The sequence below is a fragment of the Rhyacophila brunnea genome, unplaced genomic scaffold, assembly GCF_057557595.1.
Source record: "Rhyacophila brunnea isolate RB1 unplaced genomic scaffold, BYU_Rbru_1.0 scaffold_12, whole genome shotgun sequence".
Lineage (NCBI taxonomy): Eukaryota > Metazoa > Arthropoda > Insecta > Trichoptera > Rhyacophilidae > Rhyacophila > Rhyacophila brunnea.
The window spans coordinates 38933959-38960043 of record NW_028232774.1 but is presented as its reverse complement, the minus strand read 5'-3'; the positions used below and the strand labels follow the sequence as shown (position 1 = coordinate 38960043).

At 35.2% G+C, this 26085-nt stretch overlaps 1 protein-coding gene across 1 annotated transcript in view; it reads right to left on the bottom strand.

Moving 5' to 3' along the window:
* Nucleotides 1-227: 227 nt before the first annotated feature.
* The window catches only part of msps (msps cytoskeleton-associated protein 5), a 46140-nt gene continuing 20282 nt past the window's right edge, over nucleotides 228-26085 (bottom strand). The window contains exons 13-36 of the mRNA XM_085961260.1: nucleotides 24062-24290; nucleotides 23188-23349; nucleotides 22872-23091; nucleotides 22258-22437; nucleotides 21482-21651; nucleotides 21228-21386; nucleotides 20989-21121; nucleotides 20776-20893; nucleotides 20163-20400; nucleotides 19411-19546; nucleotides 19126-19319; nucleotides 18905-19030; nucleotides 18219-18313; nucleotides 15176-15382; nucleotides 11834-12038; nucleotides 9843-10034; nucleotides 9292-9515; nucleotides 8271-8495; nucleotides 6409-6532; nucleotides 4719-4880; nucleotides 3494-3686; nucleotides 3099-3160; nucleotides 2558-2683; nucleotides 228-1378 (exon numbers count right to left, since the gene is read on the bottom strand). Coding sequence (XP_085817386.1) covers nucleotides 1286-1378; nucleotides 2558-2683; nucleotides 3099-3160; nucleotides 3494-3686; nucleotides 4719-4880; nucleotides 6409-6532; nucleotides 8271-8495; nucleotides 9292-9515; nucleotides 9843-10034; nucleotides 11834-12038; nucleotides 15176-15382; nucleotides 18219-18313; nucleotides 18905-19030; nucleotides 19126-19319; nucleotides 19411-19546; nucleotides 20163-20400; nucleotides 20776-20893; nucleotides 20989-21121; nucleotides 21228-21386; nucleotides 21482-21651; nucleotides 22258-22437; nucleotides 22872-23091; nucleotides 23188-23349; nucleotides 24062-24290 — 3973 coding nt within the window. The 3' untranslated portion in view covers nucleotides 228-1285. The remainder of the gene's footprint in view (nucleotides 1379-2557; nucleotides 2684-3098; nucleotides 3161-3493; nucleotides 3687-4718; nucleotides 4881-6408; nucleotides 6533-8270; nucleotides 8496-9291; nucleotides 9516-9842; nucleotides 10035-11833; nucleotides 12039-15175; nucleotides 15383-18218; nucleotides 18314-18904; nucleotides 19031-19125; nucleotides 19320-19410; nucleotides 19547-20162; nucleotides 20401-20775; nucleotides 20894-20988; nucleotides 21122-21227; nucleotides 21387-21481; nucleotides 21652-22257; nucleotides 22438-22871; nucleotides 23092-23187; nucleotides 23350-24061; nucleotides 24291-26085) is intronic.

Sequence of the window (26085 nt, the reverse complement as noted above, 5' to 3'; positions counted from 1 at the left end):
GCCGGATTATTAAATTTCTATAGGAAATAAAAAATAATCTGTCAAGGTCGGGCACCAAACTGCCGAGCGAACGGCTCTCCGCTCTGTAATCCGGTAGTTTAATGTGAAACCTGCCAGACTATAGAGAAGGAGAGCTGATTTGCAAAATGCCGGACTATTGGACGTGCCGGATCGGTGAACGCCGGATTACCGAGCGCCTACTGTACTTGCATTTTATCTCTTATTTTGTATGGAGAAGATATGAATTTATTCATTCAATACATCTCTAATTTTACAGCTCAAAGTAATGTTTCCCTTATAATAATTTCATAGCATAGAAGATGACAATTTTATTTTTGACCATGTCCGATCCTAAGAAAATCATACGGGCCACCAGTGGAGGTTTGTATTAAAAGATTTTTAATTTTACGAGAAATAGGTCTTAGCCACTCGCTCAACCTATTAGGTCCGTACTCTTACTCCAAACACACATTGAAAAACAATATGTATTTACCAGACCCAGGATTCAAACCTGGGACCCACGGCATTAAAAGCCGACACGTTAGTCTTGATACTACTCGCTCAACCTATTAGGTCCGTACTCTTACTCCAAACACACATTGAAAAACAATGAGTATTTACCAGACCCAGGATTCAAACCTGAGACCCAGGGCATTAAAAGCCGACACGTTAGCCATCAAGATGACATTAGCAGTATGTAATTTTAAAAAAAATTTCACTGTATACAGAAAGTAGCAATATCTCAGAATATAATATTCATACTTGCAGTCTAGATAAATACAAAAGAAAGATATATACGTATTCTGTATCTCAGAACGTGGTCGATCAACAACCAAAGAATCAGTTACTATATATCAAAATATCTAGACACTGTTTGGCAAATCACTTTCAAAACGGGCACGTATAAGGGAACATTCAATTTACGGAAAATGCTCACATAGGTTAAGACTATTATAATATATTATTTACTAACCACGGGCGGGGCGTTATTTTAATTATTTTTTTTATAAATACAGATTACTCGTTAAGACTATATAATAACAATAATATTTGATTTACAAATTGAGATATACAATATTAAATTTGAACCTACACTTGTATACGATTGGTTAAATTATTGTTTTCACTCGGTTACGGATAACAATTATTATTGCCATCGTCCGTCATTGCACTGATTTTTCAGTGCGGCGATTCTTTTAAAAACTCCACAATGCATGGAGGGAATGAGATAAATTTGAAGAAAGTAATAAGACAAGGTGGGGCTTCATTTGTTACCGGACTAATTTTATCTGTTGGAGCTCTTGATGTGTTGTAGCCGTTGCCGAATCGAGTCCATTTGTGGTTCCCGTCTCGCCGACTGAGGGTGCAGCGAAGGTAACTGAAAATATCAAAATATAATCTATAACAATCAATGATAATAATTCTTCTATATAATATATTATATGTATGTATGTATTTGTTTCCTATTATATATCGCAATATATTTATAATACCAAAATTCAAAGCTGGCTAAATATTTGGTGATTTTTGTTAAATCAACTCACCGAGCCCGCACTATAAGATGCACTCTTTAACCAAATTCAGACTTTGGTATGTCGAGGTGCGGTAATTAAAAAAAAAGAGAACAAAATGTGTATTTAATAGAGTGTATTATAAAATAATCACAAACATCTATTAATATTCGAAACATTCAACGCCAATATGTAATATAAAATTATTAATTAGTGTCTTTCAAACTGTCAGTTAAGTAAAACAGAATTTTAAATTTTCATTCAAAGCTTTCATCCAGGGCTGTGAAATCAGAGTCGTGATTAAATAGTATTTTTGACAAAGTCGAAGTCATCGTAAAATGACCCACTTCTACTTCTTGTTTTAACATATTTTATTATATTCACGACTGAATAATAGGCATGATTTGAAGAATGCAACATTCATTAATAAGTAGGTATACGTAATTTGGGACAGCCTCAAAAATATGATTCAAAAAAAATCTTGGACTGACTGAAGTTAGACACCACATCCATTAAATTCCGGGCGACAGATACAGTAAATAAGCCACCGAGTTATTTGGCTTGGTAGCATAATTGGAAAAGTTTCCACCTGGAATACAACAAATGTCAGTGTTTTTATTCCATTTGGTTAAAGATTTTTTTTTAATAAGTATGTATGTTTCTGAGGTTCCAAATTATGTTTATTTATTTATTATGCATTAAATTAATAATATTGGTAACGTATTTCAGTAGAGAAAAAGGCCATGTTAAGTCACGAGTTGGTTTTAGAAATCAACAGTAGTTGGAATTGTTTTGAAACAACCCAACACAGCCCTGGTTCTATCAATAATGCAGGTCGGATGTTATCAATAAAAATTTGAATATAAACTTTGGGGTAACTTTAAATACCTGCATAATATGTAATCGGTTGATGTTTGGAGACTCACAACAAAATTGCATCAAATAAAATGAAATGAGAAAAATGAAAATGCATAAATACCTAGTCGACTACTCTACTCGAGACTAGACAAAAACAAATAAATAATAAAAACTAAATAAAAACTTACATCGAATTTGGGGTCTATATTTTGTTTTCCGTTTTCGTCTATGGAATCGGCTAAAGTGCGGTTGTCTATGATAGGCGTTCGGGGTTGAGAATTCGAAGCCGATTCAGCGCCCATGCCTATCTTTGCCTGATGCCAAAGAAAATTAAAAATTTAATACTGCCACCGTTTAGATAACAAAATGGCATTTATAGCACAAAATATTTACAGAACCATTTGATCATTTGTTTTTATTTTGAAAACCATGCTCTGAAATAAAAAAATGTCTACTGAAAATAATCAAGACTTTTTATAAGTAGATATTTATATAATTCGTAAAATTATTGCAATTTGCACCACAAAATTTTATCACAAGTTGAATTATTAGTCAAAGATAGAAAAATAATAAATAAAATGACTAAACACTACATTTATTTAAATTTTAGGTTGTAGACGTATTGAAAAGAATAAAATTTGGAATACTTTCCGTTCTAATACTATAATACAATGAAAGAAATTTTTAGATATACATATCTATATGACGAAAACGACAATGATATTTTACCCGTAACGCCTGGAGTCTGTTTGTGTAGTACACGGGTCCCTTCGATGAGGCTCCATCGCCATCTGTCAACAGAATAACATTGCATTTTCAAAAACATTGCTCTAGTGAGACAGAGCCTACAATTAATATGAAAACTAAGCCAAAAAACGGGTTACTACTGTCAGCTGTGAGTTAATAGTTGTCAATTTTTCAATGCACCAATGTGCAGAATATAAATTTTTCAATGAATATCAAAATTCAGCTGTAATAAAAACATTTTTAGAATCGCTATTAAATTATTAGTATAGTTCAAATAAATCAGTTTCTCCAGTGCCACCGAGATTGATGGTGTGACTATGACATGACGGAATGCCATGAACCTAGTGTAGTGGTGCTGTGTCATGCGAGAGACTGACCTGTAGGTATGTTGTTGTGCGAGTTGGCCATGGCAGACAGAGGAATGTTGGCGAGCGGCAGAGGAGTAGGCGCCTCTCCCAGCCCCATCTCCCTCTCCTCTCCCACCTGCTTTAGTCCTTGGTCGATATAATTCTTGAAGAACAGTGAAGTGTCCCGTAAGTAAAGCCAGATGTCCACGTTAGGGTGACGTTGCTGCAGATCAACACAACAAAATAATTAACATTACTAACTCACAAACTTTTCAACCGGTGTAATAGAACAGTGTGCCGCAAGATATTTTTGAGCACAGTGAAATTGAAGTGTCTACTCAACATCTCGGTTGAAGCAAGACTTTATGAGCTGAAAGAAGACTTTGGAAATGGAAGAAGCGACGTGTTATTAACATTGTCTAAGTTGGTGCTAACTTAGTATAGTCATTCTCTGCATTACACTCCAAATTCAACATAATTTGCTAAAAATATGTTATTCAACAAATAAACAAAAATAAATGACATTTGATAAATTAAATAAATGGATTAATAAGGTAGAGCGCCATGGACAAAAACTTTGTAACCAGATTCGGTTTATTGCTTTATGACGGTCAAGACATAAAACACAATAAATACAGAACTAGCTGAGTGTCCTCAAATATTACCAATATTGAATGGATGTTTCGTTTATGACAAACTTTAATCCACATGACAGAACTATTAAAAATAATATATTCTGTAACACATGTTTAAGTTTATCCCATATTTCTCTACAAGAGAATTAAACCTTGTTACAGTCTCACCCGGAAGGTAACACACTACACTTATTTTTGTGTTCCCTGATTTATAAATATGTAAACTACTTTTATGATCCGAAAACTGTTAATTTAGAAATAAAATTCCAGTTTGTAGTAAATGTCCACGGTGACCGAGCAGGTATGCGTTGGCTTATAATGCCGTGTTTCCAAAGTTTGAATCCTGGATCTGGCAAATACACATGCTGATTTTTCAATGTGTGCGTGGAGTCAGAATATGGACCCAATAGGTTGAGCAAGTTTAATATTCGTTTCTCGTAAAAACAATAGTCAAACTTCCTCACCTGTGGAGGTCTATATGATCTTAGGATTGAACATGGTTTAAAAGAGAACTAAAATGTAGGTCCATTCATTATCTCATTAGCCTTTTTGTAGAATATCACATCTTGAAAATCCTCGTGCATTATTAGAACAATGAGATGATGAGTATGTTGACTCACCCTGAGATCATAAAGTTGTTTCAGTCCTTCCTTAGAGTGCTCTTTCTCACCAATCCGTTTAATAATCTGCGAGAGTTCCTCCTGCACCATCCGAGGCATCTTCAGAGGGCTTCTCTCTGCAGCGGGCGCCACTTCCACTTTGCCTTCTTCCACCTTTAACGTCTATCAAAAACAACATATACCTTTACAACCATTCTTTTATGCATTATGTTACTAAATAAATCAATTCATTAAGGGAAACTTCAATTAAATAGATTCATTCAAATCAACTCCCCACATGAATGAAGGCATTAAAAATAATAGTGACATAGTTGACAATGAAGAATTTCCGACAAGGCTGGTAAATCAAAAATTATGTTTTGTGACATTAAATGATGAGAATCACAATTGCCGGCCACAGACGGACAGTTCTCGTAACAGGTTGAACATGCCAGTTAATAACCATACAGTTATCTTTGGTAGATAATCTGCTGCGCCCATAGACGGACACTTTTCGACCTTTCAGATGTGTGCCATGTTCAAACTGCCAGCGACCCCCCACTCCCGTGTTTTTGTAAAACTGTTGGAATTTCAACTAGCCGAAAGTTCTCGAGTGACATTAGATGTCGGTAACGTAAAGTAGAATATACCGCGCGATACAACTACGGCTGGTGTTGCTTGTTATAAAATACAAATTCATTTATTATTAAAAATATAATAATATTATGTACGCGGAGATTGCAAATATTATATTTTATTTATTTTTACGAGAGTAAAACAAAGTAATAGTTATTTATGTAAACATATTATTTTATACAATATAATATAAATGTTAAAATTTTAGAGAGCATTATAAATATTAAGTTATTGTGAAAATATAGACTAATTTTATTTATTGTATGTAGTGAATATTACAAATTATTAATTTAAGACGTTCACAACATAAATTAATATACCTAATTGTGAATGACAATGTCGCTAAATCTAAATAAAATTTAAGTATATATTTTAATAATATCATAGTAATTAATTATTATACTGATGATTGATGTAAATATAATTTTGTGGCTTATTGTATATAAAATCAATACCTTTATAAATATTACCGTTTTCTTACTTAATTAATACTGTCCATTAAAGAGAATAATTTATTCAAAAGAAAAGATTATATTTTATATTTACACGAATGTGTATAATATTGTTTCGGTGAATCGATAAAATACACAATCCACTAGCGAAATCATGATTTATTTTACCAACGTCAATTTGTTTCTAATAAAAACAATTATAACCATAATAAATTCAAAGTTAAATTATTCGTGTATCATCGTTCAAGTATACCCTACCTAAAACTAATTTAAACAATACCCCTGTGTATTATCTCCGCGAACATAACCTCCATAGTTTTTGACACTTGCTCTGCCACGGACAATAGCTGTACGTATATGGGCACGTCTGTTGACAGTTCGACAGATTTAAATGGGGTAGTTAAACTGATCTGTGGTGTGGCCACTAACGTACAGTTATTGAACAGTTATTGTCTGTGCCATGTTCAACCTGTTACGAGAACTGTCCGTCTGTGGCCGCCTAATGACACAGAAAACTTTCCTACAAAGTGTACGGATTATTCAGACTTAGACCCCCATTACCCGAAATTCTTCATTCCTACTAAGCACAACACGAAGGAAAAGAGAAGAGATGGAAACAGTACCTTGAACAATTTTTGCAAATATGGATAAAGTTCTGATTCTCTGATGTCGGGTATCTGCGTGAGGCATCTCATGATGCTGTTGCCTTTCTTTTTGAATAGCGTGTGGACGAGTGTCTTCACAGTTCTACAATACAAATTAATGGACAAATCACAATTATAATATACTAGTAGTACAAATTAACAATATCACTGCTAACCTTTTAATTACCACATTAATTATATCTAATGGGCAACGACTCCAAACGCGCCAGAAGCGGTGTTAGCACTAAATGAGTTAAAATTATCTTACAATTATTAAACATTAGAGTATTTTTTAATTTAAGACCGGATATACACAAGAATTAAGAATGTAGCATTTTTCATTCAAAATATATATAGCTCGGATACAATACTAAAATACAAAGTTGACTGCAATTATTTATGGAATATGATAAAACCTCAGATAGCATAGTTATTTGGTAATATCGGTAATTAATTTTGGTAGAATTCCATCATACCAAAACTATAAATTTCTACAGATTTGTTTATAACTCTTATAGATTTTTGATAAATATAATATATCTCTATAACTTGTGATAAATTTTTAAGTGACAAATCTTGATGATGGTGTGAGAACTGAAACAACAATTAACCTATCTGTAAAATTTAATATGATTTTTATTATCCTTTTTGTAATACCTGTAAGGTTAGTCAAAAGTCCTGTGTTCAAATCCCACTCAGTTCAAAAAAAAATTAATGTGTATTTTTGAGACTTTTCAAAGTTTTATATCACTGAGTTATGAACATAATATCGTCGCCCCAAAAGCACTTGTGAAAATAGTTTTGAGAAAAATGCACTTTTAGTTTCTTTGAGTGAAAAAAAATCGCATGGAGGTTAACATTAAAATGTTTTTTTTTTTTTCATATATTGTGAAGATTCTTGTCACTAGGGCCCTTTTTCTACAACAAACTCTTATTTTTTGTACAAAGCCCTTTTTTAAAAAAATTTTATATTTTTCCTCCATACATTTCATAATTCGATTTTTTTTTTCGATTTTCGGTCTCGTGGAATTCGTATTAACGAGGTTTTACTGTAACCTTATTTTTGTAACCACTGCACATATAGACTGGCAACATCATGTACATGTTTCGTTTTTGTAATACGAAGTTCAGTTTACAAATACACTCTTCTCTTCTTGGTCGTGCACTCATGGCTGAGGATCGTGACCACATTTAAATTTCGCCATCCTTTGAGCGACCAAGACTTTCCATCCTTCTCGATCTTCCGCTTCTCTCAGGGCAGAATGGATGGTGCCCCGAGTCAGCTCTTTCACTTGGTCGCTCCATCGCGCAGACGCTCTTCCTCTGCTTCGCCTTCCCTGGAGGCTACCCAAAACTACCAGTCTCTCCAGGTTGTTACAAATATACAAGTGACTTTTATTTTCTTTCGTATATTGTGATTTCATGGATTTAGCTCCACAAATGCCATTTTGCCTATGTGGAGAAAAAAATTATAAACATAACAACATTCATAACTCAAAACTGTCAAAATGTCACAAGTGCCCTTTTGTTTTTGGAGTGATGATATTATGTAAGTATATTGTAGCCCTGGTTGGAGTAATGGCAGAGTATCCGCCTCTAAAACCGCAGTTATTTGGCTAACTTACATTTTGTTGTATTCAAACATATGTGATTGACGTTGAGCAAGAACTCAATGCGTTGATGAATGAGCAATAACTATTTCCCATAAAAACAGCTGTTGAGATAATACCCACTTTATCATGAAATCCTATGTTTAAAAATGATGGAATTCGAAAGAAGTAAAACACAAAGAAAATCGATAATCTTTCAATAAAGCAGCAATAGAAGCACGGGTCATTTACCTGAAGGGAGTATCATTGAGTTGAGGGTTGGCCTTCCAATAGGCGCTGGGGTAAGCTTTGAAGAACAAGTGAAGTCGGTGGAGCAGGCGGTCGTAGTCGAGGGCGTCTGTCTCCCACGACGGTATCATCTTCATCACCTTCCACAGGCATTTCATCTCCAGTTCCTGATATCGGGGAGAGGGGGGATCGCCCGCCACCGATTTATCCAACAGATTTACTAGAGCACTGCAAATCAAAGTGATTCCACGCTGTAAATAATTGCTACACCCAAATAATATAATTGGTTGACACATTTATGAGAATTGCCATCGCTGATCTTCTGGTTTCATCAAGTGCGAATGGATTGAACAGGAACGATTTTAAATATTCAGACTTCAGAGAAAGGCACGGTAAGAGGTTGCTCATGTCGCTCCCTCCACAGCATGCTGGCTGATCTTACAGATAATGGCAATGAGATGCGCCCCAAAAGTTTAGGCGACGTATTTCTCACACGAATGTGACAGAAGATACTTCAGATTAGTGTTTTATAATATGCCATTAGCCTAAATAATTTTATTCTCTAATCATAAAGGAGTAGGAATTTAAAATGTTTCCAAGGCCAATTCCGAATAAAATAAAGTGATGTTTGCAATCCCTGAATTGAAAATGTTGAAATAATTTATAAAACAAAAAACTTATGTTTTTGTTGACTAAAGAAGTGTAATCGAAAGCAAATGGTTTATTGAAATCCTGAATAAAAAGTATTATCCACACTTTTGCAGCATTACAGGATTGGAAAAATATACATAAAACTTCATATTATAAACAAAATAATCAATGAAGGAATGCCATTAAATGTGAAATATTTGTACTTCATTTCTGTTAGCACATTATCTCAATACATAATAGAATTTCCCTTCATTTTGTCTAATCCAGGCATTGAAACATATTAATTCCTGTAATTCTGAAATTGAAAATACTGTCTGGGATTGCAATCCCTAATAGAGTGGTCTTATCGATAATGGTGCAATTGGCCACTAACATAATGAGGGCGGTGTGGTCGCTCCTCTCGAGCACTTTGACGCAGACGGAGTTGGCAGCTCGCACCATCTTGTCTTCCCCATCGGGCGCGTGAACCATCTTATCTTCTCCGTCGACTGCGCCCTTCTCCAGAGCTCGACTGATCAACAGTTTCAGCAGCTGGTCAACCAGAGCGCCTATTGTCGACGGGGACACATTCCTGCCGGCTATTTTACCATCATAGAACTGAAACAACATGAACCATGGTTTATTCTCTCTTTCTTGTCATTCTACATAGATGCAAACCGTTAACCTCTATTCTCCTTTACTTAATGTCACCTGTATAGTAACAAGTTTATAAACGTGATAGTTTTTGCACTGGAAATTAACGATCATACTAGGAATCTCCTCATGCATTCAAGGTCGATACAGTTAGAATGAAGATATTAAATTAGACTTGAGAAACCTTCGACTGAAAAGTCATTAGATCTCAAGAATGGCTACTAGTTGATGACCAAATACCTCATCAACACTCAAATATATACTAAATCTTTGATCGTATGGGATACTCACACAAACTAAAACAGACATGAGGAATCTGTAAGCGTTGAAACTGACAGCCGGATTCAAGTTGTGATCGGGCTGCTGCATGATCTGCAGTTGCTCAACGATGGAAAGCAGAAGCTGCTCCTCATAAGGAGACATGAGATTGGCTCGATTCGATCGCAGGATGCTGTCCATTTGGGTCAAAGCATTTACAGCCACCTAAAAACACAATCAACAGTTAGAAAACAATACATGAAATTCAATATTAAATAAGATTTCTATCTAAATATTGAATGCATTAAACAATAAATCTTTCATTGTGTTTCTCTCTTATTTCAGTAACATAGTTGGTAGAGCACCTGTCTCTGAAGCCGTGATATGTGTTCGATTCCGCATCCGACGATAATTACATATTCATTTTCAATGCGTATTTGATACAGAGCAAGGACCCAATGGATTAGGTGATTGGCAAAAAACTATTCCTCATAAAAATGCACCCTCATGCTACATATAAGAGTAAAAATTATTACATTACCTAGGTAACTCACTTTCAGAGTTAAATGACCGAAGCGGGGATCGGGGACATAGATAATGTATGTGAGCCAAAATCAGTCTATATTTGCCCGGCGTGACAGGTCCGACCAGTTAAATGAGAAAAACACACACCACAAATTTTCTCGAATAGTAAAAAGGTCATCTGCAGCGCTATTTTCCTAAGGCTAAGGCCAGATAGGCAGGTGCCTTGCTTGGTTGCTACGTGCTAGGTGACATTTCCTAGCGAATGGACACACACTATACTATCGCAATTTCCACACTGCAAGCTTCGCGCCTCGTGATTATTAGTCACCTAGTGAGTCTCCCGGTGAACAAACGTGTTGGTTATTTTTATTTTGTCCCTAGTGATTTTGTAAGACGGTGAATGTTTCTTCAGTATGACAAACGTCCAACACCGTATATTTTGAGGTTATGAATAATGAGGCATGGGATGAATTGACATTATGCACACAAGTTCGAATTTGAGACTTTCGAAATTTTAAACTTACATTCTCTGTGAGAAGTAGCTTTCTGATTAGTTTTGAGAGTGACATATCGTTGTTGACTTGAGCGCTCCCAAATGTAAAATGAATTTGTACCTAAGCACGTAGCGTGGAATGTGGCAGTAGTGTTTTTAGTAGACAAGCATAGCACATAGCTCAGCACTAGCGAAGGACCTACTTTTGTATCCTTAGCTTTAATGATTAACCGGATGGCTGCCAATGACGTCTTACGATGCGAACTTTTCCGTGAACGGAACGCCGCTCATGCAAAAATGACGTCTTTCGACGTCCCACTTTAAACGGGAAAGGGGGAATGATGTTAAACATACAAATATGTTGAAAACACAACGACATATATTGGGAATGTCGTTACATACTCAGAATTGAAACCGTTTTTACCACTACAAGAATTCGTTTTTACCACTTGAAATGTAAATTGATTATATTTTTGCAATAAAATTCGCAGCATGTAAGGTACCGCCCATACATAAACATACCGGTAGTAAAAAGGTTAACATTTAAAAAGTTGTGGCTGTGTGGTGTAATTTGATGCGATATGATGATTGATATAATAATATATATTATTATTAAAGGACAATTTACTTTATAATTATTTTAAGTGTATTTCTTGGCGTACAAAATAGCTATTTATCTAATATGGCGAAGGGTTGCATGTTACTTGGCTACCACAAAAGGAAGTCGCGATCAGTGCTTCATAATATGCCAAGTGTCGGCAAATCAATAAGTCAACTGCATTTATTTAAAATACATGGAATACCCTTAACCCAAGGGTTCCGCGAAATCCACTTGGGGAACACTACTGTAGAAAATTACACTGCCTTTAACCTTAACCCTGAGCGATAGGTAGGTGGGTCCGCCATAGATCCTGGTCTGGGGGCCCGCTTCAGGATGTGGGGGCCATGCATACAATGCACTTCTGACTTCTATCACTCATAATGTGCTAAAAATAAAATCACTCACAGAAATGTTGGGACTAGCGATGTTCTGAATAGTTCTGGTCAGAATATTGTCCTGTTCGTATCGTACAGGGGCGACAGGCTGCATGAGCTGACTGGGAGGCATAGACGGGACGGCACCACTAGACTGCATGTGCATGGGCATTCCCATAGACGAGGGCATAGACACCGGCATGGGAACCCTCATCGGCGGTGACAGGGGCAAGGTACTGTAACAACAGAATTCAAACTATTAACAACAGAAGACACAAACAAAGTGACAAGGTTTGTCTTGGTGAAATTTCAACAATTTCATTGCAAAACATTCAAAGAGTACAATATGAACTCTCAAGTAATGCGTGCACGCATCCAACAATCCACCACATAACTGTTGCGTCTGTATTGTGTGAGGCTCTTTAGTACTTATAGAATCTGTTGGAACAAAACTTCTGTCAATCAAACCACAGATTCATATCTTTGCTATTATGTTTATTGGATACCAATCACTTCATTGAAAAGCATCAGCATTTGACTGTTAACATCGCAGTACTGTGTGGAACGCTAAATTCGATTACCATACGGGTAAATAAATATTTCATGTTGATCGTTCAATTTATGCCATGCATGGATAATATCAATGTGTGCAATGAAAAAGAGACGAGAATAAAAAATCGAGAGATGAGTTGAATTCAGTCAAATTAATAATAATACAGTTATATTCGTAAAATAGAAAAGGGACCAGTCGAATCAATGCATCTGAATTAGTAAATTTCAAACAGAAGCATTGAAATTTGCACACAAAATTATCAAACACTTAATCTTCATTAGACCTTATGAAAAATAGTAATTTTAGACTTACCTCGCTTTTTGTTAAGACACAGATATTTATTATTCATAATTTTTCAGCAATGTACATACCAATCATAGTGAAATTTTACACCTGGTTTTCCATAATAAGTTTAAACTTACGTTTTACTTTTACGGCGCCGAGAAAGGATACCTGTCGTCTTTCTGATGTATTGCATGAAAAGACTTTTGCTGGAACTGATGAACAAAAGAAAACGTGACACCAACACAAAGCACTGGATTTATCATCCATGAAATGGATCTGGCGCCGTTTTGCAGCTAACCCATAAAACGCGGCACGAGAAGAAACCATTAGAATATGTACCAAAACCTTACATAACTTCACCATAATAATTATCCAATTGTTTTAATCATTAGTACAAGTGCTTCGGCACGATTTACACTTACAAATAATAAATAATTACAAATGTATTAGTGTTGATTATTTAGCGCTCTTTGCTGATGTTATTTTTGCATGACAATTTCATTATGCTGAATTTTTTTCTACTTCAGTGGCGAAGGGTGGAGGTAGGCTGTTAAGATCCGCCATAAACAGTGCACACTAAACGTTCAGTCATACGTATTTGTTTTCCTTGAAATTTGAAAACCAACGAAAAAACGGTGTTAACTAGTTTTCGAAATTCAATTAAACTCTACAAAACCAAATCATAATAAATAATGCAATTAAATCATAGATCACTTTGGATATTTTATAGATAGAATAATATTTTGTATCTATTATAGTTTGGTTTGGCCAGGCCATAATGAATTTCTTAATCCAACGAAAACAAATAAATATGAATGAAAAAGTGAGCACAATTTTGTCGTATCACCCAAAGTATACCAAAACTATTATGGTTTGGCTTAAGCAGGGTTTAATTGATTTTTAAAAACTAACCAACACCATCTATAAATTGTAGTCTTAGATCAATGAAAACAAATATGTTTGACAAACAAAGTTTAATGTGCGCTATTTATGGCGGATCTTAACAGCTTAACTGCATCCTTCGCTACTGATAGGGATTAGTGTATGAAAAGGATTTTAGGTTTTTAGTAGTCTTGCTTATTAGATCTTGTATATTGGTCGGTTGTAAAACGCCACCATGTTTGATATTCTGAATGACAAATCCAGTGCTCTTAACAGTGTTACCAAAATAATAAAAAAGAGGCAATTACAATAAAAAACAAAAACTGAGCAATAACTGTGAAAAGGTTAAATATAAATTGGCTTCGTATAAAGAGGAAAGAAATATATAGTATCAACCATGCTTTATAATAACCTAACCATTAAATCTTGGCTGCGGACGTTTTAGTAGTGATCGCCAGAACTACAAACCCGCCACAAATCTATTCCTATTGACCCCAGTTTTATCCAATAGAACTCATAGAAGAATATGACATCTTAGCCATAATATTATGGTGGTTATAGGCTAGTTATTGCATTTTCAATTCAATCGTGAAATGAAAACCAACATGCCTGAAGATTTTTCATGTGTGTATAGATGCCAAAAAATATTTGTCATTTTGTGTTCAACAGTTTCAATCGATTAAAAGTGAAACATTGGTGAATAAATTTTATTTTTGTTTTCTTACTGATGATTCGGCATGCCAATAATATGATTCTATAAATGTCTGTATAAGCATATAAGTCAAATGTTATATTACGCGAGTTATTTACCTCTGAAATGGGATTAATGAATGTGGCAATACTAGAAGATAGTCATTAGTTGTCAGATGATTTCATTGCGTTTAATTCACTACATTGTGGTATTAACACTCTTTTTGTTGCGTTGCATGTTCACAAAAACACTTGCTATGTGGTCGCACACCCCCGGTCATAGAAATATTCTTAAAAAACACTTAGGGCCAGGATAGTTTTTTGATAGAATTGAGAAACTCAAGTGACAGCTGTCAGAATAGTCAGGTGTAATGCAATGTACACGGAATTACGGCAAATAAAGTGTTGTATTTCATTTGAATTTCGATGAACATTTAGGTTCATTTTATCTTGAATACAAATAAAGACTCTTTTAACAATAATTCCACAATTTGATGGCAGCGGCACTTATGTTATAATTTAAAGGTGACATCTCTGCATCTGACCCTTAGAACCTAAACTGCACGCATATAAACATATTTACAAAGAATGACATCTGATTTGTTCATTTGACAAAACCGAGTTGCAAGAAAATGAAGAAACTATCCTACAACCAAAATGTCATCGACTGTGATTTTATAGTCAATATATTATGTAGTGTAAAAGACAGAAGATAGGGTCAGGTTATGGGTGCTTTTATTAGCACAGATTGCCAGTAAGATACCCGCGGCCATGATATAATTATAAGTCTTATTCTCACAAAATCAACTATTGAACTTGACGAAGAAATTTTTGCTTGCACCTGTGCAACATACAATAAATCATGACATAGTGCTCCAAGCCAAGAGTGATTAAAAACAGATTTTGTGTGTATGTTAATGTATTTCCATGCACACGTTGACAAATTAGCAGCGGTTATATTACCTTGAAACAGGTCTAACAGATCCTACAGTGGGCGCAGCGATGGGCTCATCTAGGAAGCTCAGATCCATCTCCTGCAGCTGCGGCTGTTTGGTCATGAGGCGGATGTCTTCCTGCAAACCCTGCTCGATGGCCGCCACCACTCCCGGGTCCAGCCCGAAAGGACCGCTGATCGGACGCGATTGCTCGCGGTGACCCACCGCATGGACTCTGCAAAACAGACTCACAACATTAATTATTGCAACACCAACAAACTAGGTATTTACAGTATGAAAACACCTGCTAAGCAAAGATTGGACTGCGCTATGTATTAACTAATGGCACCGACATTAATTGGCATCACAATAATTATCGGTGACACCAAACCCGTAGACAAAATATGCCAAAGTAAGAAAATATGCCAAAGTAAGAAAATAAGCTCACTGGCAGAAAAATATGCCATATTTTCTCAAAATAATAAAATGGTTATAAACTGGCTCTCAAAAAAAAAACAATATTTTGAGCATGAAGATGTATGAGTGTATTGTTTCGCAACTAACAAAACGCATGACAACAAACTAGAAATTTATGTGTGAAATTTAAATTGAACTATGTTTTTATTCAAATGAATAATAACATGAGATGTAGGAATGTACGAATTGAATTTACATCATTTTTCAAATCCATTAGAAACCTAATAATTAGATTTTTTTAAATATTAATATCGGATGGAACTTGAACCCATAACCACTGCATTCTAGGAGTGGTTATCTAATCTAATGGATAAGTTTATGTGTTAAGAAAAATTATTTGTATGAAATTTAACACTCGCATATAAAATATTTTTATAGGTGGCACAGATATTGTATGTCCAGTTTTCACCGAAATCAAGTTCAGCCGTTTCCATCATACATTTATACTGTTAAAATATTGTATGTCCAAATAAGGTAATTGAAAAGATATTGTTTAAATACATATTGCTTAAAATTTCAATCAATTCAAATCTTTTAGATTTTCTTGAAACATACAAAATCGGACATTCAAAACTTCTGCAATTAAATGTAAGATAAAAAAAAGCCAGCATGTTGATATTCAAGAAAATCTGGTCTATCTAATATGCCAGCAGGTCTATTCTATACACAAGGCGGCTATCGATGGTAGTTTATCATATTTATGTATTGAGGCGGTTAATTGTTACAATAAGTTAACCGTCTAACTAAACTGTCAAAAACTGCTATGTTTAAACAGCCCCTCTCTTGGCTGTGTTAAATTTTAGGGCGAGATAGATAGTTTAGATGGCTAACTTATTGAAACAATTATAACACCTCAATATATAAATATGATAAATTACCATCGATAGCCACCTTGTGTACAGAATAGAGTATAAATATAGACCTACACGCATAGTTTTTGTAAGATAGTTACTTATTCAAAAATGCTTGCAACGCTGATACTGTTTTCCGATATAGAAAATATAAGTAGTTTCTTTTTTATTGGCTCTACAATCCGATGTGGATCTTCGCCACCTCATGAAGAGGTTTCTCAACAGAGTTTTTAGCGAGAAATGGAAGTTAACCTCTTGCTCAACCTATTAGGTGTATGTCATGCTCTGGGGCCAAAATATATGTGAATTTAATTTACCAGATCCGGGATTGACAATCATGAGATAGTTACGAATAATTCTTTACCTATAGTCTGATTGAATTAATTAAAATACTAGTCTGCCCAGAGATTATGTACGTTTTGGTATTTCTCCAAATAAACTGTTTACTCATGCGAAATAATATTTAAAATTTGCAACAGATCCAATTTGTAATTTAACACAACACAACATGGATAATGGACAGATCACAAAATAGACGCACAACAAAAGAAAAAATATTTTACTTGGCAAATTTTATAATATTCACAACCACCAAACCGAAACATGGGATGAGACAAGACGAAACGTACACAAACAAGTAAAAAAGAAAAGCGTAAAGCAAAACCTATCAATGTCATCAATGTGCAGCGATTGCAATAATGTGGTGGCGGGGAAAGTTTGAATTGTAAGATCGGCCATCAAAAGCGAGGAGGTGGCTGACAAACTTTTCTTGAGAGGGAACGCCACAAAAGTGGAGTCCACAGTCAGTTTTTCTTCCAAGCTGCGGCACCGTTCTTCGGCCTTGTCCACGTGGACGGTCGGCTTCTCCCTGAACTTGGCAATTCTCCGTTTGATTTCTTCAATGTTGGACGTCTTACTGTCGGCACCGGCAGGCGGCTGATTGAGATTTTTAAGTATCACGTTGGGAAAGCTGCTTTTGCGGGTGATTTTGCTAAATAATAAGCGTGCAAAAATAAAAAGTGTACGATACAGAAATAATGTTTGACATTATCTATATATACAGAAAAAATTAGCCTCTTTTTTAAAATCATGCATAATATAGAAACATAAGCAGTTTCAATAAGACTAAATAATAATATTAATATACGATGTAAACATAATAAATGAGATTTATCGGTGGTGTTCTTTTGCTGCGTTAGATACAGTGATTCCCAATTAGGTCCTGCTAGCCATGTCAGGGGCTCTGTGAAAAAAGTACAACTTGAAACCTTCTAACAAAGAAAAGATTTCCCATTTAATTTGGTTAGACATCGTGACATAGTTGTTGGTACCCAGTTGTATAGAAATAAAAATTGAGGAACAGGTTATTTTTAACGAGAGATTTTTTTGCATGTATCCATTTGACATACTTACAATTTGAGACTAACAATATTCTGAGTCTGCTTAAGGACGGTACTTTGCATAGGTGTGTCACTACGTACTACATACTTCATGTGTGTCTATTTTGATATTCAGGTAGGATTTTCCAGAGACATTTTAAGGATTCCGCGAAACAAAAAAGATTGGGAATCACATTAGATCGGCGATGATTTAAGTGTAGTGTATATTGAAGGACAAATTGTTTATAATAAAATATGTATATATAATTATACAATAATAGAATTACACGCAAGCAAAGCAGTAAGCATAAATTAAGTGATTACGAGACATTAAAATGAAGTAAAAATGAAAGGTTATAAGTACCTCATTGGCGGCGGAGGATAGTCATTCATCTGCTCTTCTTCCTCATCATCATAATCGTTTGGAGGATTTTGCTCCATCTGTGTATTGTTTTTCATCTGCAATGTTTACATAAACGAATAAATGTCATCAATCAGCAGATTAAACTAAATTAATAATTGCCAAAAAACACAAACTCATCAGATAAAAATTTTGGTGACAACCGATCTCGAAGGAAAATACGGGATAAATTTAAACACATGTCAAGAATATGTTATACTTCGAATACTGACCACTGCTCTCGGTGTATGTATTGATGCTCATTTAATATTCGTGTATTACACACACTATTGCACGTCTATAATGTGTGGTTCATTTTTGTAGGACACTCACACATTCAAAATTCTGCGTCAAAATTTACTGTACATATTAGTATTTATATATATATATAGCCTATCAGAATTCTATTTATCATCTGTTTTATGATTGCAACGCATCAAATGTATTTTCAAGTGTGGCAAAGTGTCAGTCAACAGACTAAAATAATGCTGTGATCCGAACCAAAAATCCACAATTGGCCACAAACTGCTCTAACAAAGAATATCACAAGAATAAGGTGTTCTCTCTTTGCACTATTGATTACATCATACATTATACACTCGCGAAAAATTTGTATTAACGGGGTTTTACTGTACCAGAGAAGCACTTACTTCGGGCTGAATCGGTCTTCCTGTTGCGCTCAAAGGTAGAAGCATTGACTTCCTATTTGTTGTGTCTCGTCCCTTAGCAGCGCGCTTAATTCTCTCCTCTAATAAAGAATGATCTTTATCTGATATCTGAAATTAAGTATAATTTTATTATACATCTTACAATCATAATAATATCAGTTCACATTATATTAGACTAAATGATATTTCCGGAAAACACCTACCTGTCCAATCATCTTATAGATCTTTTCCCCTTCGAGGAAGTAAGTCTGAACGACGCAGTTGAGGGCGGCGTTTCTCACAGAATTGTCTCGGTCGGAAATTTGTCGGGCGATTTCTTTTAAAGCGGCCATCGGAGAAGGATTGCATATGGACACTCCGTAACTCTCAATCAACAAGCCTAGCACGTCCAGGCATTCTGAAATAATCGATAAATTTTAGTTGCAAACAGGACATGAATAGGTAATTCAGATATATATTTAGATTGCAGAGAGAAATACACTAATTACCTGTCCTCTGCCTTGCATTTTTTGACTTGAGTCCTTCCATAAGATAACCGAAGAGTTTGCTGACGGAGTACACGATGCAGATCTGTTTTAAGAGAGATTTCACTCCGTTTCTGACAGTATCCTTTGGATCGCCCACCTATGAAAGTTACACAAGTCAGCATCACATCAAAGGGTATAAATCAGGGAACTCAGAAATAATGGGAACTGAAATACACAACGGGTAAGGCGATATCAGGTAACCGACTCGAGTAAGGATGAATCCGTGTTAAACTTACACACATGTCTAGAATACGTTTAACGTCGAATACTGAAAACTGCTCTCGGATTATGCATTTACGCTCCTTTAATGTTGGTGTATTACACACACTATTGCACGTGCATAATGCGTGCTTCATTTTCGTAGGACACTCACACATTCAAAAGCCTGCTTCACCATGCGGCGTATTGAATAATAGCCTATTGGTATTCTATTTATTATCTGTTCTGTGGTATAAATGTATTGAAAAATATATCGTATGATTAAATTTCGCATTGTATTGAATGCGAACAAGGCTCTGGTTAATGTTTCTCTAGTCGTGAATGAACAAAAAATATTGCTATGAAAATATATATATATACATACAGCATTCTTTCAACAATCATTTTTTTGTACAACCAATTTTATTTTTATCATGTAATTTGAATAAATTAAATTAAAAAAAACTTAGAAACTAGTGAAATTTAATAAATTAAAAGAAATTAAATAAACATACTTTGAGGACGAGATACGGTATGAAGCAATTGGCCTCGTATTCAGCCATATGATAATCCTCAGCCATGAGATAGTTGAAGACAGCATTGAGGTATTCCAACCCTCGCAGCAGCACGGAGGGGTTGGTGTCGAAGAATCGCAGCGTCAACCATTTGAAGACTAAGTCCAAATTGGCTATCAACGCTGGACCATTCACTGGGAGGTCCTCAATCAACGATTCAATCGCTTTGATATGGTATCTACAACAGATCAATCAATGAAGTTTAATGTTTTATCTAGGGATGGGACACCAGCCTGATGGTGGTGATTTTGTGGTCAACAGGTCCTAATTTTGACAGACATTAGTAAAATATGTAAGAAACATAATGTCAAAATTTGATTCCTAGTTGAATTGAAAATTTGCAATTTGCTTTACAAGTAGTATAACGTTGTATATTAGCCCAGTATCACAGAAGGGATTATCATTACTCTCTACGACTCTCACTTATGATATTTGATTTCAAACTAAAATTACTAAAACAAATAAGTAATAGTTCAAAACGTCAAAGGATTTAATTTTACAATGGCGCCGCCGCACTGATATAAGGAAATGAAATTACGGTAAAAATATTAACCTGAAGTCAGCGTGGAACATGTTGGAGACGAGAATTTTGTTGAGGCCAGCAGTGGCCATCTGGTCCTTCAGCAGATCGAAGAATTCTTCGCGAGGAGTCAAGAAATTCCACTTCAACACTAGAAACAAAAATACGTCATCGGTATACTCTCACTTGACCAGTCAGTCATACACAGATGTCAATTTATTATAAATGTAGATGAATTTTTAATACCTTTAAGTTTTTGGTCATCGATGCTGCGCTGATGTTTGATGTTATTGATGGGAAGAAGAGGCACAAAGCTTTCACCATCATCATCTTTTCCTTTTGAACGAGCCGATGTGGCTGATGCAGACTTCACAATACCCTGAAAGAGCAATTGACAACATCTCAGTGATGTTCGATCAAACATACTTATTTGAACAAAGACACATTTTCAAATACCTAATTGCTAGAAGGAAACCGATGCTTACTTTGGTAGGTTTAGCCTGTCCGGGTTTTTGTTGTCCTTGTGCTTTAGCCTGCGCCCCACCTGATTTGATGGCTTTACTCTCAGTCTTGGGTAGGGGCTGCACGGGAAGATTGGGCCGCGCCTTGTCCAAAGCCGCGTGGACCACACTCTTCGAGCCGGGCTGTCAAAACAAACGAAACACAGAAATTAGTTTCTTGCATTGTATAATAGCGCAATGATTATAATGGCTGTAAATTGAAATTATCATGTATTCACCTTGAGTTTCTCAGCCTGCCTGACCATGGAATCGGGTCCGAGATGCATCATGTATCCCAGAACTGCTTCTCCAGCAGCCTTTCGAACATCAGCTCCACGATCTTCAAGAGCCACATAAAGCAGAGGGACACACACCGATAGTTCCTCTCGTGGAATAGCTTTTGGGGTCACTATAATAAAAGCATTTTGCAAAATAAGTGTCAGTTTGTTCATTTTCTCATCGTAGTAAACTATCACAGGCTAAGGGAAGTGGATCTATTGTCTGGGCCCCTTATCATTTGAAGTGAAGGGTCAAAAGAAATTTTAGATTTCTTTACTTGAAGCTGTTTTAATACTACCAATGGCTCTATCAATTTTTTATTGTGCATCCTTACATTTTTAGTTTATAAGAGTCCAACTAAATTAATATACAGTGTAAATAAAAATCGCCATTCTTCTTATTATTGACCTGTGTCCCTGATTATTACGGTAAAACCCTGTTCATTCGAAATCGACAGGACTGAAAATCGAAAATAAATTCGAATTACAAAATACAAAATGTATGACAAAAAAAAACAGTAAAATTTCTGTTGTAATCTTGCAACATTGTTTCCGTTCTGATAAAATGTATTTCATATTAATATCAGTGATAGACTATTGTTATGGTCCACTCATCGAAATTAGTAGAAATCGCTATAAATAGGGTTTATGAATTTTAGCAAATATTTTGATTTACAGCGAATTTTAAATTAACCATGTTCATATTAATGGGATTTTACTGTATCTAAAACACTTACCTCCCGGTAATTTTTCCGAGAGCCAAGTCCAAAGTTCAGCCCTCAACGTGGGGCTTCCAGACTTGAGAGCGTCGAACACTATTTCCCCTTCAAAAATTGACGGCACTCCGCACTGTGCTGTCCACACGTTGATGCACTGTAGTGAAGCTGAACGGATCCATGTCTTGGAATCGCCAAGGCCTGGTGAGTAAATAACGATATGTTACATGAGTATATTGTGGTGGTCTTTAAATGATTGGAGTTTTCCAAAACTTTTTAGACTCCTAATCCCCTTTTAATGGATAAATTTTTAATAAAAAAAATCCATTTAAAATAAAATGTTTCTTATACAAAAAGAATATATCACCACTTAAAAACATATAAAATGACAGATAATAACCATTTGTGTTTTTATAATATTTTAGATGCATTTAGCCACATGACTCCAAAACATGTCTTAACACCCAAACACAAAGAATGTCCAACACTAACATTGAAAAGTATTAATTTCTATTCTTTGTCCCATTTGAGACAGCGTCTTGTCATGTGGTAAAAAATTCAGCTCTTCCGCCGTACTGTAGTTACACTGATATCTATCTACGTATTGTTTGAGAAATAATCTATTGTTGACTGACCTTGAAAAATACTAGGGAAAAGCGTCCTTATGTGAACCTTGGCTTTAGGTCCAATGGCTGTGACAAGCACTTCGCAAATCTGAAGAGCCAGCTGGGCAATCTTGGAGTTTGAGTCAACCAATCGTGGGACTAGTGCCTGCGGAAGCTCACCCACGCTTGCCTTAATAGAGTGGGCTTCTGTTATTATCGTCTTCACTTTTTCCAGAGCTTCGTTGCGAACCTATAAACAAATTCCACAACTTTAGAATTGGACTTACGATTTCTATTACATTTCTACCATTATTAATATAATATTTTTATGTAATATATTGCTAACCTTCCAATTCTTGTCGTTCATTTCTTGAATTAAAGCTTCAGTGATGAGAGGTGCGATATCCATTTTGGGTCGAACATCTTGAGCAGGAGGCGGCGATCCTCCGCTGGCAAAATCATCCTCCACGTTGTCATCTAAATCGTCCATGGATCCTTTGCTGGCAGACTGCAAAAGTCATATTATAATCATGTACAGTCGCACTGTTGTTACAATCACGGATATAGCGAGATCTCGGATGTAATGAGGAAACATTCGTTGACATTTTAGTTTATGATTTTCTCAATACATTTATTCACTTTTATAACGAGCTACTTATCGGTTACACCGAGCTAAAATATGGTCAAAAATTTTCTTAAATCTGTTTGTGTCGATCCTTTAAAAACATTTCGACCTTAAGCAATAAAATACGACTGGACAGGATGCCGCCGGAATCGGATTACGTTTACGACACTAGTTAAGTGATTAAAATTCTAATTGTGAATTTTTGTTTGAATTGCGACTTTTTGTGTTATGTGACCGAAATGTAAAATACCTATTCTCTGATATAACGAGTAACACTTATAACGAGTAAATTCAGTCGGTCCCATCTTCCTCGTAATAACCAAGTTCGACTGTATATTCATTTTATGATTATGATTAAATTATTAACACACTTATTAACTTTACAAGTAAATTATCATGTTCGCTACTAAATAGAGAAAATACGGCTCCACAGTGTGTAGGTTATATTAATTGACCACTTGCCAAAACCATTTTGGTCCTTGCTTTAAATCAAATTAGTATTAAAAAAATTTCAAGTTTAGCAAACGCGAGAATGGAACCCATGACCTACACCTACACCGTGGGTGTTAACTTGATAAGTACACTGTAAATATACCTTGCTCATTCCCCTGATGGGAGTTGGTATATCCTCATCAGCATTTTTCTCGAGCTCTAGAAGTATCTGCTGTTTAATGGCAGGCTTTTCCCCGTCGATGAATTGATTCAGAGATGCCCCCATAAAGAGGTGCATCGTTCCAATCAGAGTGACGGCTGCTGTACGCACGGCAGGATTGGTGACTGCCAGTGCTTTCTTCACATGTACCAGAACTGACTTTGAATTCACTCTGCGGAGAAATAGAAATTGCCAATATAGTAGGTACTCCACTACCTAGACTTGACATTAGATCAATGACATTATTAATGGACGACGGACTCAATACAGTAGCTAGCAAGTAAATTCGCATGTATAGGTAGACGTCACGCAATTTCCATTATGCGATATCACGCATCGGGAATTTATAGCAATATGACCTTTATTATAATGGCGTTAGAGCAGATTATGCCATTCGGCAGACCCGACAATAAAGTGAGTGTCATTTTCTTTTCTAGATGATTCGTCCATATTAATGTCATTGCATTAGATATACCGAGGAGTAAAACCATGACCAGACTAATCATAAATTATTAAATTTTGAGAACACGACCATCCAAATTTAAAACATAGTAAGGACATTTTTTTCATAAATATGTTTTATTGTATTTTTAAATACACAACCTTCTATACACTGCATGTATTTTTTTTTCAATTGCTTCATTTTAGTGATAGTCAACATTCGCTTACGCCATGCATTGATTTACATATTCATTATACAGTTATCCTACAAAAACAATTTCAAAACCAAATAAGGCTTTACTTGGTTTTAATTTTGGATTGTGGCTTTCTTTTGGACATATTAGATTATGGTATTCATGTTGTATTATGACCAGACTGTGATTTGGAGTAGTCTTTTGTTTCATTTAGTATACTGAATAACATAAATAGTTAAGTAATACAAACATATTGTTTTCATATGGACAGTAAATGCTGTAGTATTTTAATTATCTAAAAGTATATTTTTATTCATATCAAGTTAATATAATTCAAATATATTAAGGTGGCATATTTCTTGGGTTTTCTTTTATTTTCCTACCAAGTTTTTTGGAATTTTCTTTTTGGATTAACCTTATCACTGCCAGCCAATTTTTACTAGGTACTTGTACGGCCAGCTATTTTTGGAATAAAACAAATCTCTTAAAAAATATGAAATAGGAGCAGAATGATAAATATTTGTGAAAATTTACCAAATCAACATGTTTCTCGAGGTTATCGTGAATATTTTTACACTAAAATAATAAATATTGTTTAGAAAATATACACAAACAGTTCATTCAGAAGTTATGATGTTTACAAGAATCCGCGAGTTAACTCGTCTGTGGCCTGACATGACTAACATGCTTTGGCGAGTTAACTCGTCCGTGGCACTGATCAGGTAATATTACTGATGACATTTACCCACTACATAAAATATATTACAGTAAAACCTCGTTAGTAAGAACACTGATAATTCGAAATTTTCGCGAAAAAAAAGTCCCTTGAACATTATTATTATATAAAACCATACCTGGTGAGTCCTGGCATATAAAATTTTTCAATAAATCGTAATTAAGTACACTATTTCACGAGCCAGTCATTGAAGATTGTGTCAGACTTTTCGTAAAACATCAAAAATTACTTATTTTATGAAGGTAATAAAAATAATCCTGACATTTTATGACCCATTGACACACACTCATCAGAGGCCAGTGATGCCAACCGTACTATAATTATAGTACAATACTATAATTTTAATTCCGCGAAAAATGTAAAATACTATAATTTTACGCCAAATATACCAAAATACTATAATTTTAAAGGATTCAAGGCGAAAAATGTTCCTGTACTATACATTTTTCAGAAATACTATAATTTTTACACCTTTGTACTATAATCAGCATAGAAAAAGATGGCAACACTGTCAGAGGCAAAACTGCACTTTACTCAAAGGAAAAACAATAACTCACATGTTTCAGGGCAGTAGGTATTTAATTTTCACCCAGTTT